The sequence below is a fragment of the Canis lupus genome, chromosome 34 (assembly GCF_048164855.1).
Source record: "Canis lupus baileyi chromosome 34, mCanLup2.hap1, whole genome shotgun sequence".
Taxonomy (NCBI): Eukaryota; Metazoa; Chordata; class Mammalia; order Carnivora; family Canidae; genus Canis; species Canis lupus.
This window is the reverse complement of record NC_132871.1, coordinates 16,864,240-16,879,142: the sequence shown is the minus strand read 5'-3', so window position 1 is coordinate 16,879,142 and position 14,903 is coordinate 16,864,240. Positions and strand designations below refer to the sequence as shown.

The 14,903-nt window shown below is 38.1% G+C and overlaps 1 protein-coding gene across 1 annotated transcript in view; it reads right to left on the bottom strand.

Moving 5' to 3' along the window:
• The window catches only part of LRP2 (LDL receptor related protein 2), a 196,265-nt gene that overhangs the window by 72,694 nt on the left and 108,668 nt on the right, over positions 1-14,903 (bottom strand). Inside the window, exons 32-37 of the mRNA XM_072811537.1 lie at positions 10,779-10,945; positions 9,897-10,040; positions 6,222-6,331; positions 4,286-4,463; positions 1,697-1,910; positions 131-364 (exon numbers count right to left, since the gene is read on the bottom strand). Of these exons, the coding sequence (XP_072667638.1) occupies positions 131-364; positions 1,697-1,910; positions 4,286-4,463; positions 6,222-6,331; positions 9,897-10,040; positions 10,779-10,945 (1,047 nt within the window). The remainder of the gene's footprint in view (positions 1-130; positions 365-1,696; positions 1,911-4,285; positions 4,464-6,221; positions 6,332-9,896; positions 10,041-10,778; positions 10,946-14,903) is intronic.

Genomic DNA, 14,903 nt, shown 5'->3' with positions numbered 1-14,903 from the left:
CAGTTTATCTCAAGGGAAAGACAAGCTTCATTACATGCTGAATCCAAATGTGGAGAAATGCTTTATGGAATCGAGAATTCAACATGGCACCAGACAGAGTGAAATCTTACTTCTGTTGGAGTTGACATACCTTGGCCCGCCACTGGCACCATGGCTTCTGAGTGATCTGAAAATTCCAAGCTAAAGCCTCTGATTATGGAGAGCATTGAAACAACAAGAAAAGAGCTATATGGAGAACAGGTCCGATTATCAGGATTCAGTTTCATTCCACTGGCACAGGCACATGAGAATAAGCCTCCTGGTATAGGCAGGCAAAGCTGCTGACAGGCATTCACATTGTTGCTACAGCCATTGGAGGATGCATCTAAATGAAAGCAAAATTAATTTATAACTTTTGACCTCACATACTTGACATGCTCTCTCAAATATCTTATATTGGGTCACCACATAATTCATTATAAAAATCAATAGCAAAATACAATACCTGTGTTAACAACACAAAAACAGCATAGAAGAGAGTATAGCTTCTACAACAACACATAAAGGTACCAGAATTATTATATGGTAGTTAGAGAATGGAACACCAATTGTTTTTCTTCCACAAATCATACAGGAATCGTTTTTAAAAATATTGTATTTATTTATTTGAGAGACAAAGAGGGAGAGAATGCATGAGTAGGAAGAGAGGGAGAGGGAGAGGGAGAAGTAGACTCCCTGTTGAATGAGCAGCCTGATGCAGGGCTCAATCCCGTGGACTCTGGGATCATGATGTTAGCCAAAGACATACACTTAACCCACTGAGCCACCCAGGTGCCCCACAAATCTATATAGGAATTAGAAGAATTAGGGAGGTTAGTATGGAAATTCTAATTTTTCTAACCCTTTTGATTTATGTACTGGCATTTAAAATGTCATAAGTTTAATTATATGATCAACAATGTGATAGGCATTTGACTTAAAATATTAACAAATAATAACATTTAAAGGTTTTTTTCACATGCAATAAAAACAAATGCCAACTAAAAAATCTAGGTTATAGACAGCAAACAAATTGTTTAGTAAGCTTTGGTTAGAGACTAAAAGCTATAAAATATGTCAAAACTCTAAAAAATAATCTCTAAGTCATAATGGTAATTTAAGGGGGAAATCAAAAGTTAGATTATCTATGAAAAAAATGTTGAAGACGGCAAGTATTCCTTTTAAGATTAAAAATTCTATCCTGTTACCATTTTTCCAGCAGATATCCAACAAATGTTTACTGACAACCTTCAATGTGCCAGAAACTCATCTAGTTACTGGATATACAGCAAGAAACAAGATAGACAAAAATGCCTGTCCTTAAGGAGGTTACATTCTCATGAGAAACACAAATAAACTGATAGATAATATATCAGGGACTGCTATGAAGAAAAAGCGAAGTAAGGAATTTTAAATGATGGGGAAAGAATGGGAATAAGCTTACTCTGAAGTCAACCTGGCCTTTCAGATGCCAGATTAGTCTTTGACACTTAAACAAGCTTATGATAGGGTTATCATTTTTAAAATATTTGGCGTAATTTCAATTTGCATGCAGGTGTATACACATGGGTCTGTATGTGGGCATGTGTGTGTGTGTGTATATATATATATAAAGTGTGTAGATGTGTAAATATACATTGTACATTCATGAATGCATGTTTCAGTGACAAATACTTACCATGTCTGTGATAAACTCGAAGACCCCTCAAATTTGGAATATTCTCTCTCAAGACTACTTTGTTGTCCCCAGTGGCCTTGTCAACTCTTTCAATGACCTCATAGTGTTCATCAGTATAATAAAGGAAGGAATCATAGACAGCAATTCCCCAGGGGTGGGAAAGATGGTTTACCAGAATCATTCGATTTGTACCATCCACGTTTCCTCTTTCAATCTAGAAGATCAGAATTCTCATTATTGATTGATTCACGGTGAAATGAGAGAAACATTTAAAACTAACATTCTCTCCCTTTCTTTCTTTCTTTCTTTCTTTCTTTCTTTCTTTCTTTCTTTCTTTCTTTCATTTCTCTTTCTTAATTTAAATTCAATTAGCCAATATATAGTACATCATTAGTTTCAGATGTAGGATTCAGTAATTCATTGGGGGCATATAACACCCAGCACTCATCACATGATATGCCCTTTTTAATGCCAATTACCCAGTTATCCCATGCCCCACCCACCTGTCCTCCAGCAAACTAACATTTTCTTAATAATACATCACATCTATACAGAACTCTATCCTTGAGAGAGATTTTTCATATCTGTTTTCTAATTTGATAATCACAATTATATGTCATTATGCCCATTTCACTGATAATGAAGTTGCACCTCAAGGAAGTCAACCAACTTTCTCAAACGGCATGGTGAAGAAAAGGGAACTAAACCTCTTTAGTCCCTGCATGTGATATTCCTGACAAGGAAACACATTTACTGTCTAACTAAAGACTATTACTGAGGAGCTGACTGACCCTGATTTAACATCCTCACCAACAATTCCTGCAATGGGACTATGAAACATGTTTTAATTCAATGACCAGATACCAAGATTGAATGGAGCAAAAGGTGGTGCTGTTATATTAGAACAGGTAACAAGTCTTAGTCAAAATGACTCTGATTAACTGGATAAAGAACTCACAAAAAAAATGAAGTTCCTAATGGGAAATGACAAGTTTGCTTCTAGATGAAAAATAAGCTATAGACAGAGGTGGTTTGATTTCATTCCAGAAACCTGTATCAAGTGCCTCCTCTGTGCTAGAATCTCAGCTGAGCACTGGTGAGAAAGATAAACGAGATTTGGCTCACCACCTCACCGGACAAGGCAATCCAACAGTTATAAGAGCAGGTTATGCCCTAGAAACGGACAGAAGTTCCAGAAAGCTAGAGCACAGGGAAGATAAGCTTAGGAGGGGGTTTAGAGGTAGTGATCAGGACCAGATTAGCTGGCCAACCTCAGCTTAAGTGTTTGGAGCTATTTCTCTAGGCTGAGCAGTGATCAAACCTATTTTTCATGGATTTATAGAGACAACATGTCTCCATCACATAACTAAGGTTTATTACTGACAGCCATCATCTGATCATGGCTCAAGAGAAGTGGCTTAGTATGGAGGAGGTGGCAGAGAAAGGCTGGACCTGAGAAAAGAGGCACAGGACAGATTGCCAGTATTTTGTGATAATTAAAGAAGGACATGGTTATTAGAGTGAGGGGAAAGATGAGGGTTCTAACCTAGGAGACAAGATGGAGAGTCACACCATCAACAAGCTCACACACATCTGGAAAAGCAGAGCAGATGCAGAAATAGGAAGGGAGAGGAGTGGTGGGCACTGTCTGGGACGTGCTAAGTTGTATACAGAAATCACACCATGTGACAAAGCCCTTTCATCATTGTATACAGGCATCAAAGTGCTTTCACACGTCACTACTTTTTTGATCCTTAAAGTTTGTCACCATTATATGTACGTATTAGGAGTGAAATTAGCACCGTTGAACTGATAACAAACTGAAAAATCAAACCTACTGTGCAATGTTACGGAGAGTATCAATGTGGAAAACATATCTGCAATCACTATTTAAAAAGCAGGGGAGAGACTGGCACACGTTCAGTACAACATCCATTGCAATATTTTAACTGACCAATAGTTATAACTGAGCATCTTCTAATGTGCCTTGTCCCAGTTTAATTGCATAAGCATGGAAGTGATGATCAAACATTATTTCTGTGAATGGATTAAATTCTATAGTTTCTGCTTCTTCTTGCAGAAAATAATGAACTCAACCTTGGAGTTAAAATTACCACTAAAGCGAGTTTTCCCATATGCATCAACCATGTCAAGACCTTAGAGACAGCATGTAGCTAGGACGGGATGCCATGTTCAAATCAAAAGCTTGGTAGTTTCATTTTTTTCCCTTATTCTTTACAACTGGAGAGCCTGGAGAACTTTCCAAGAAAAGCACTGAAAACACTAAAACTTGAATGGTTCTTAAAGGACAAAGAAGAAATGAGAAATGGAAATATTTTATCTTACAGAAAAGCAAAGGATGAGGGAAAAGGCAATGAACATTATTCTATAAGGAACTAGGGATATACTAGAAAAAAGGCACTTCAACTAGGGCAATATTTGCTCTAGGGAAAAAGGTTATTACAAGAAAGGGCAATAAAACACTGGCCCAAGTGGCCAAGTGAGATTGTTCAGGAACCACAGCCAGACAAGGAACAATCAGTATCAGCTACACAAGCTCAGCAGTAAAGACCAACAGGGTGTGCATACCACTCCTGTGCTGGTGACAGCCCAGTAGAGTTTCTGCTCCTTGATATCAAGGGTGATAAACTCCAGGTGTTCAAGGTTCCCAGTGAAGAGAACTTTTGGGAATGTGCCATCCATGTTAGCACTTGCAATCTTGGCAGGAACACCACTGTCTGTTCCTTGGTCCGACCAGTATAGTTTCCTATAACCATGAAAAACACAGGCATTTCATAAAACAGACAGTTTCATTCAATATATAAATGGAAAAAATAAGTGCATTTATCATCCTCAAAATGTGCACAATTCAATGGAGGAAGTCTGAAATGCTAATATCTTGAGACATGCAAAGTGGAGGGAGTATTTAGCTGGCATTCTGTCGATGTCTATATATTTCCTAGCTATTATTGGGGAAGAGGGCATTTAAATGGTATCTAAAATAGGATGCTAGCATCCTACATTAGTGAGGGAAACTTTACCTGGGTTGGATGGGTTGGAAGCTTATGACTAAGAAAAAGCCTACACCAATGGTCAATAATCCCTTTTAAAGAATCACACACTGTGCACTGTGAAGGACAAAGCGGATGTAAGAGTTGTCAAAAGTCCCTCCCTGCTCACCTCTCAGGCCAGTTATTTAATCCTTCTCCAAATTATCATCTAGTACAAGCCCAGCTACTTTCTTTTCTGATTTCTGTGATGAAAATGCAGTATTACCCACAAACCCTAATTGTCACACAGAGTTCCCAAATCCATAATTTGTTAAAACTTCACTAAAATATATGAAGGGTTGTTTTCCATGTCATTTGTGGGCATACCTTCTATATTTGAATCCAAGTGTCCATTCCTTTCTATCTCATCTGCTGCCATAGCCTAGGGAGACAATCCTTTTATCTCTTTTAATCCTCTTTCCCCTGCAAACCCCTTCGTTCCATCCCAGAAATCTCATCTTCAAGTCTAAACTTCCCTGCTTCTCAGTTTTCAAACTCTTGACATTCTCTGCTTTGACCAAACTCTCCCATCTCTTCCCTGCTCCTATTTTATTTCTTCCATTGAGCCTGTTCTTCACTCTTAAAACTCGCCTGCACTTCCAAACCTTCAGTCCCTCTCTGCCTGGACCTAATGCATAACTATTTTAGCAACATCCTTATTTATTTTCTTGATCTCCCATTGTGCTTATCTTGCTAATCTCTGGCCCTGAGTTCCTGTCATAATTTTCTTTCTCCTCTCAAATTCCAGGCTACCAAAAGTTTGCTGGACGAGGTCACAAAACTTCAGAGTTCACTAAAAATTTAAGCTACCTGACATTAGCTGAGAAACCTTCTCCCTAGCTGAACACTTTCTCCTAACTGGTCTCCCTGCCTCTGGCCTCTTCCACTCTGATCCTGACCCATCTTTCTGAAATACAAATTTGATTCTATCATTCCCTTCCTCCAAATTCCCAGATGGCTCCTTATTTCTCAAAAGAACAAAGTGCAACTCCTTAGCATGGTGACTTCAAAGTCCTTCCAGGATTTGTGCCCAGATGCCTTTAGTTTCCATCTTGTCAACCACCCCTAACTTGAACTCTGGTTTCAGACCTCCATGCCCTCATGCGAAACGCTGAAATGCTTCTGCACCTTCACTGCTCACTTGACCTCAAGAAACACTCCCCAATTCCAACCTATTCTCTACTTAGGGGAAGCCTTCTAATCCTTCAAGTTCTTTTTTTTTCTTCAAGTTCTCTTTCAAATGTTATCTAGTCCAGCGTTGCTAATTTAAAGAACATAGAGCAAAACACAAATTACAGCCTTCATGCTAAATATGACTCAGAGCTATTTCTCTTTCTCATCCAGATCTGTATTTTTCAAAAGGTTGGCATATGAAACCAGAAAAGGTCCTAACTTTGAAATCTTCCATTTTATCAGGCATAATATTAACAAGAATGGTGCTGCATGGAAAACATGTGTCATTTATGAACACTCACCCATTAACAGGATCAACAGTTATGCCAACTGGACTACCAACTCCAAGAGCTGTCCCATCATTGGTAATCAGTGTTTTTCTGTATCTGACATCTCCCTGGAGTTTCAAGACCTGTAGCACAAAATCATTCATTAGAACTGAGTTTCATAAGGGGAAACAAAGAAAGCTGAGATGAAGGAGACCTTACACACACAACAAATTCCAAAGCGCGATTAGAAATGAATGGGAGGGTTTGTGTGAGATTCAGATAATCCCTAATTGCATTTCAGGGCTATGAGGAAATCAGCTCAATAGAAAGTGAGTATGAAAAGCAAAATCAGCCCTAAAATTCCTATTTCAATTCACCTCAAGTTTCAGGAGAGGGAATTTATATAGATAAAAGAAGGATTCAAATGAGTAAACATACAGATTCATTGCCTGAGAGAAACCACAAAAATGTCTTCAGAAAAAGATACAGGAAAACACCGGAAAGCAAATGGGAGCCCCACAGCTCTCTGGCATCCCAATGATGGCCATGGCACCCAGTGGCCCATCACTGTAAACACAGTTGACCAAACAGTCCGAATTTACTCAAAGTGAATTCTGTACCAGGTTAACAGCCAGAGTTACAATGCAAGAGTTCAAATCCCTGATCTTCTAGATGTGACTGAGGCAGGAAATTCACTTCTCTGATCTTAGTTTCTTTATTAGTAAGATGTGGATGATAATGGCACATTTTGCACGGAGCTATGAGATAATACATGTAAGGAGCTTAACACAGTGCCCAGTGTTGTGTTTCCTATCTTTTTTTTATTGGGCACTTATCATTATGTAACAGGCATTATATTAAGCATTGTTGGATCAAATCCCCACAATACGTCTGTGAGATAGATGCCCATATTACACAGGATGAAAGAGGCCTGGGGACATTTACTTAAGTTCTCAGGGTTACCTATTTTTAATTATTATTGCTGTACTTGTTTAAACTAATGTTAATAGAAAACTATGGGTTACTAGAATAAAAGCAGGTTTTTATAGGAATAAGGCTATTCTAATATGCACTTAAGAGAGTCTGAGAGGAGAAGCAGCTAGTAAGAAATTATAAGATGTATGTTGATTGCTGATTTGCACGAAGGTTTTTCTATAAAGTTGTTTTTTAGATTATTTGTGCATCAGTGTTTACTTTTCTATCTTTGCCCTCTTTCTGTCTCTATATGTATTTTTTCCTCCCTCCTTCTCTTACACACACACACACACACACACACACACACCTCTTTAATCCGTCACTCTTTTCTCTAAATTTTTGTCTCTCCTGTGTGGTATCTTTCTCTCTTTTTAATTTGCCTCTTTATGTCAAAATTTCTCTCCTTTTCCAGGGCCTAAGGATCTTTTTAGTTCAAAGGAAAGCTCTTTTGCTTGTTTTTTGGAATATATCAAATTCTCTCTCCCACAACATTCTGTACGCCTCTCTTTTCAGCTACAAAATTATATTTAGTGAATGGGCACACAGCTACCCCTAGTGGAAAACAATTTATTCAGTATTTCTTTCATTCTCAAATTTGAATTAAATATGAGTTACTCTTATGCTGGGGGGGGGGGATATTGTTCACGTTAAACAGTAAGTGATCACTCTGTGCCCTCACACAATCTAACATTCACCTGGGTCACCACTGATATCACCAAAGGAGAAAAATCAGTAAAAAACACTAAAAGGGCAATTTACCTTTGCATCGTTATTCTCATAGGTCCTCGGTGACTATTCTAAATATATTGGTGGTTTGAGGAAAACAAGGACTCTATATTGACAGGATTCCTTAGTGTCAAGAAGTACTTTTAGTTACTGACACCCCATTTTACAGATATGAAAGCAGAGGATCAGATAAGATAAGTAAATTGTCCAAGGTCAAATACTTGTGAATGGAGGAAATACTGTGCTGTCCCCAGTCACAAAATGCATTTTTATATCTGAGTCTTTATCAAGTGTTTTTCTCTGTCTGGGAGGCCTATTCTCTACTTCTTCAGTTGGCAGAAATGGTCATCTTCCAGGATGCAGTTCACAAGTAACTGGTTCTCCTGTCATTTCTCCTCTGCCCCTTACCCATATACACATTCGCATGTACACACACAAATTCACACACTCACTCCACAGTTATTCCATTACCCAGTGCCTTTTCATTGTACCTAATACTGATGGAGGAAACATGTTCCCAGCTTTTGGAAAACTATCAATTTAAAAGGGAAGCTCCCCATTTACAAAGCAAGAGACCAAAAAACAAGGGTAGGAACATATTAATTGTCATTCAGAATGAAGATGTACTAAGCAGATGTACACTTGGAATTAAGGGTTTGAAGCAGTCAACTGTGCCAATGTTTTGATGGGAGAGAGATATTTTTACTTGAGGTTATGAAAAAACACCTCTTGTCACTGTCAAGGGGGGTTACAGCAGGCGGGACTCCTGAAGTTCTCATTTATAACAAGGCAAAGTCAGAACACTGCCTGGGAATCAGGGCAGTGAAGCTGACCGTTGAAGCCAATTTCTTGAATTATGTAAAATTCAGGTTCTTATCTGAACAACAAAGGGCTCGAACCAGATGAGCCTCCAAGAGTCTGTTCATGTTAAGAGCTGACGATTCTATCTGGCTTGAGATATTTCAGAGGTTAGCAATTGTAGGGATTGCAAAATGTCCCCCTCGTTGTGAATGTTTACTACCGTTGCCTCCCCTCGGGAATGTTATGAAAATTTAATGAGACCCTGTTTATGGAAAGACCTTTGTAAACTGGAAGCACTGTTCTGACCATCAGAGAAGCACTTCCCCTGTCCAATCTGCTCTAACTCAGCCACTTGACTATATGCGCCTTCCTCACCTTCATTCAGCATCTGTCTTTCTGATTACTCCACAGAGAACCAGTTGAGCAGCAGGTGCCTCTGCCAGAGCAGTGAACTGTCACTCTCCAGAGCCTTGCTAATGAACTGCCCCACTCGCAAGACTACCACCCCCCCATCCTTCTTTAGAAATTTTCACTTTCAAAATTAGGAATTAATAGTCCCTTACATGTTTTAACTTTTTCCTAGAATGGAGCAAACCAATACTAGTTGAGTTACCTCTGATTTACTTCATGTGATTGCATACAGGTACCTCATCTAGAATTTCTTCTGGGAATTGAAGTAAAAAGAACACTTATCGCGACGAGAAAAGTATCAAAGGAATTAGAATCAAGTTTCGACTTTCTGTTTCACTGTTAGAAAAACTGTATGGAGCCATAGAAAGATTTCCATCTTAGAACAGAGGTAACCTATAAACTTGGTTTGGACTGAAATAGCGTTACAGACTTGATGAGGAAAGATAGGAAAAATTTCCTACCTACCATATTCTTCCATACTTAATGCTGAATTCCTTACGAGATTTTTCAATTATCTTTTTATATATTTTTACAGACTTCTAAAGTCCTTTTATATGAACAAGTTAGTATTGATGCCTAGGAGGAAAATAAAATAGAGGAGTACAAAGTTCCAATAATTTATTTCTAAGGTGGATTTACTCCTCTACTTCTAAGACTTACAGTTCATACAGATAGCTCCTCCCATTTGCTTCCTGCAGAAAAATAATTTCAAAATCTAGGAGAGCATATCCTGAGAATAGCTGTTACATGCATCAAAAACCAGTGTTTGTAGGAATAGTATTACGGAATCATTACCTCAATTGATGGAGTTCCAGGATTGGTGTAATAAAAGTTTCTTGATATCCAATCTAAGGCCAGGCTCATGGAAGACCCCAACCTCGATAGAGAAACTAATACTGTCCTGTTGGTGCCATCTGTCTTTACTCTGTGAATTTCACCCTGGAGAGAAAGACAAGGAGAGGTGAGCTATTTCATGGCCACAGCTTCTACATGGAAGCGCTTTCTTCTCTGCCAGCTGCTATGTTTCTCATTTGTAAGAGAGGGATAAATTCTCTTTGCCCCTTCCCCATCCTCACAGCTTTCTCCTCCAAAGGGTGAGCTCCGATAGAAAGGGAACCGAAGGAGTGCTCTCTTTATCCTGGAGGCAAAGATGCTGATGAAGACCCCAGCAGCCACATCAAATGCTTTCCTGGAACTCCCTCAGAGAACTACTGCTTTTTGTCTTGAGTTATGATCATTTTTATGTTCATCCAATATCTTCTACTAGCCTAAAGCTCCTTAAGAGCAAGTTTTGTTACTGCTTCTTCTTGGTATGTATTCTACAGCAGAGGTCATTAATTCAGCGCAGAGCAAATAGTAGGCACTTAATAAATACTTGCTGGCTGAATAAAGAAATAATATTCAATAGCTTAAATGTGCTTATTATCTGATCTTTGCTCTAGGCCAGCCTCTTATATTCACCCTTCACTGAGTCAAAAAAAACTTAGTGGTACTATATGTTAATTAACTGAATTTAAAAATAATTAAATTAAAAAAAAACTTAGTGGTAAATTAATTTATTTCTGGATCATTTCCCTTTTATCCACCCAGCAAAAGTTTGCTTATAAAGAAGGCATTGGTACAGGTAGGTTCTTTTGAAGAACAAGTTATATACTTTGAATGTTACTCAAAACTTACTGGATTCTCAACCCAATAGATGAACTGCTCCGAGTCATCAAATTCAACATCATAACCGTTCATCACCCCTGCTATGGGGACCATAGCATCGTTGCTCTTCACCTCAGGATTAAGGGAGATTCCAAAAATTATACTGTGTCTTACGGTTATTAAGAAAGGTTGATCATCTGTGAAAATAGAAGAATATCAGTCAAAATTATATCCCATTATTCCCAGACATGTAGAGTAATGGAAGGCAGTGGATTGTTATCTCATAGGATGAGATGACCTTGCAGCTTTGCAGCAATAAATATCATAGATGGTACATATTTCGTCAAACAATCTAGGGCCTTGGATCAAGTTTCAGAGGGCTGTCAGGGCATCAGGCCTCCAACTCTACATACAATGTTCCTGGACTTCCTTCTGCTCCCGGCAGACGAGTATTTACCTTATTCTTCGTGAATTCCTTGCTTATGTTAAAAAAGCATCTGTTTGTTAAGCATCACAATTTGCACATAGATAAACCTCACTAGTACCCAATAATTCATGAAAAAGAGACTTGGATTTGGGGGGAAAATGTGAAAGAAAACATATGGACTATTCTTGGTGAATGGAAATTTATTAGTTTTAATATTATCAAGTGGGGCCTAGTGTTTATTACACACTTTAACTACTAAATAAATCCCATTTATAATCTCCCCAATTGTTGTTTGACCAACGGCTATCTTCTGCACTTGATTCTAACTCCCAAAGGGCAGTAACTATGTCTGATTTATTATCATATCCTCAAACCTGACATGTAATAGTTGCCAATAAATATTTGCTAACTAAATGAATGACCACATAAATGAATAAATGGATGCATAAATGAATATGCAAAATTCTCTAAATTCTCTGTCTGTCTTCTAAAATTCTCAAGAGTGGGACGTGTAGGTGGCTTTGGTCAGTTGGGTGTCTACCTTCAGCTTGGGTCATGATCCCAGGGTCCTGGCATTGAGCCCTGCATCGGGCTCCCACCCTCAGCAGAAAGTCTGCTTCTCCCTCTTCTCTCTGTGCTCTCTCACTATCTCTGTTTCCTTCTCTCAAATAAAATTTAAAAAACTAAAGTATATAAACAAACAAAAAGTTCTCAAAAGTATCTCTACCTTGCAACTTAAACATCCTGATAATTTCTTATTCAAACTATCAGTTCACTTAACCTCCTTAACAAGAAATAAGATCCTTTTTCAAAGATAATCTTTATCCTAGCTATAGTCTCTTTATCAAAAAATCTAAATTGATGAAACTCATGAGTGGGGTTTTATTTATACTTATCTCTAAAAAGGAAAACTGGAATGAGAGTTTTGTGGTATGAAGACATCTACATAAAATATATCACAATTAAGCAAAATTAAAATGATTAATCATTGCATAATTTTCATCTGCTAAAAATGATGTTTTCATTACTTTAATAATCTGGAAAGCTTAAGATCTTCAAAGGGATTACTTTGGTTCTTTACTTATTTTAACACCTTATTAGCTTTTCCTTGTTCCTGGTGTTTCTATTACTAAAAATAATTTAGAATTTATTAACCTACTAAACATTTAGAGTAAATATTGCCAACAATTAATGCTGCATATTTTACAAGTCCTACAATATACAGCATTAAGTCTTTTCCAATAAATCTGCAAAGTTGTCTTCTACTGAGGCCAAAGCAGCTTGCAGGGGCTATGTGAGAGTTTAACTCACAAGTCTGTTCTCTCTCAACTGCTCCACATTGTCTCTCTTCTGAACAAATGCAATAGCCATAAATAATCACCCCTATTTATTGTGAATATGTGCCACATAGTATGCACTAAATATTATCTCATTTGATTTATCTCCCTAAAGCTTCATAATCCTGTTTGTTAGGTCATTATCTATCTCCACCCACCAAACTTTCAAATAAGGCACAAAGAAATTAAGCAATTTAACCGAGGTCACAAGGCCAGGTCCTCAGATTCCAAAACTTATGTTCTTTTTTTTTTAAGATTTTATTTATTTAAAATAAATAATAATCAATTATACGAGGATGACTTGGAGAGAGACAGAGAGACAGAGAGAGACAGAGACACAGGCAGAGGGAGAAGTAGGCTCCATGCAGGGTGCCTGACATGGGACTAGATTCCAGGTCTCCAGGATCACACCCTGGGCTGAAGGAGGTGCTAAACCTCTGAGCCACCAGCTGCCCCAAAACTTATGTTCTTAATCACTACTCTGCAAAAAGTGCAGGCCAAGTACCAGTTATCGAATATCAAATTACCGCTCATTCCATTTCATTTAACTGCAGTAATATACTATGAAAACTATTAGGAGTTTGGATGTACCTTGAAATTATATCAATTATATTAAGATATTTAATTATTTATTCATTTTTTATTTTAATTATTTATTTTCCTTTTGCTGAAGTCTCAACCAAAGCTCTGTTTAGGGCCTATAAAACTATATCCATCAAACATGGGCCTTCTGGATTTGTCCAAGAAGCTCTTCTCTCAAGCTCTTTGGCCAGTATTCCTTTGTAAAAGGGCTGTGTCTCGGGCCCTTGATCTGATTACTGCTGGTGTATTTGAGAGGGCTGCCCACTAATGACCATTTATGGGCAATCAACCAGAGGGTGGGGTGTCATTTAGTGCTGTGCTGACAAAAGGTGTGAGAGAGCCAAGGTCAAAAATGATGCCAGGGTAGCGCTATATAAAGCTGACCGTTGAGACAAGTGGCATAAAGGAGGGTACACTTTGTGGGAAACAAAAAAGGAGTGATTTTATGATACTATACAGCAATAAAGGAGCAAATGGCTGAAAAACACAGCACTGAAGATGGAGCAAAAAAGGTTATTGGAGGTATCTTGCAAGAAGTTACTATGGCCGAGTTGGGTGACGGGCACTGGGTGTTATTCTGTATGTTAGTAAATTGAACACCAATAAAAAAAAAAAAAAAGAAAAAAAAAAAAAAGGTTATTGGAGGGCTTGTCATTCACTCAAAAATCACTCCGTGCTACTGCATGCTACAGGCAGTGAACACCTATGAACAAATCAGGTGAAGGTTTAATCTTCAAGGAACTTAGAGTCTACAGAACAAGGCAAAGTATATAGACCCTTAGGATCTCCAATCATAATGGCCTCAAAGGAAGATGCACAGAAGTACCTGGGGTTGGTAGGATTTCAGGAGGAAGTGACTTTTAAGCCATCATAGGACAGCATGGCTCTCACTCTTTTGAAATAAAAATCATTTCTTCATTTTCATTCTTTATGTCATGATCCCATTCAGATTAGTGTTACAGAGCACAAAAGTACAGAGACAGCAGTCAGGAATGGGAAATTGGTGATGTAATTGAAGAGCACCATTTATTACTCCCTAACAAGGTCCTCCGTAATTCAGACCTTGCACTAACTGACCAGTGCCTCAACCTTTCCACCAGTGTGCAAACAATGTTTTCTTCTTTCATTGTCACATAGTCACTGAAACAATTGCCTTGTGTCCCTCAGACAGTTAGAAACCTGTTTTGGATTTCAGGTTGTTTATTGTAGAGGATGCTGGGGAGATGTTTTGGTTTGCTTCTTGTTTATGTATTTGTTTTTTGGCATTGTGGAGAACATATTTTCTAAAGAATAAAAAGCTAGTTCATACAGAGAAAGTTCTGTTTTAAATTTTATAACATGAAATTAGGGAAAAAAATAGCTCATAATTCCATTACCCAACTATAACCACTATTTGTGCTCATATGCATTGTTTTCCAGATCTTTCTATTCTTATTTTTTTTTTTTAAGATTTTACTTACTTATTTAGAGAAAGAAAGAGCGTATGAGGTGGAGGAGGGGCAGAAGGAAAGGGAGAGAGAGAATCTCAAACAGACTTTGTGCTGAGCACAGAGCCCATCTCGGGGCTTCATCCCACGACGCTGAGATCCAGACCTGGGTCGACATCCAAAGTCAGACGCTCAACCCACTGAGCCACCCAGGCACCCCTTTCAGACCTTTTTAATGCATATTTTTCCATGGCCAATACTAAACAGTATCTGCTTTTTCACTTAACCTTATCACATAAGCACTTCCAAAGATATTCCAGACACTTGGTAAACAATATTTTAAAAGCTATTTAACTCGTAAATCAAGTAAAATGTTTTCATC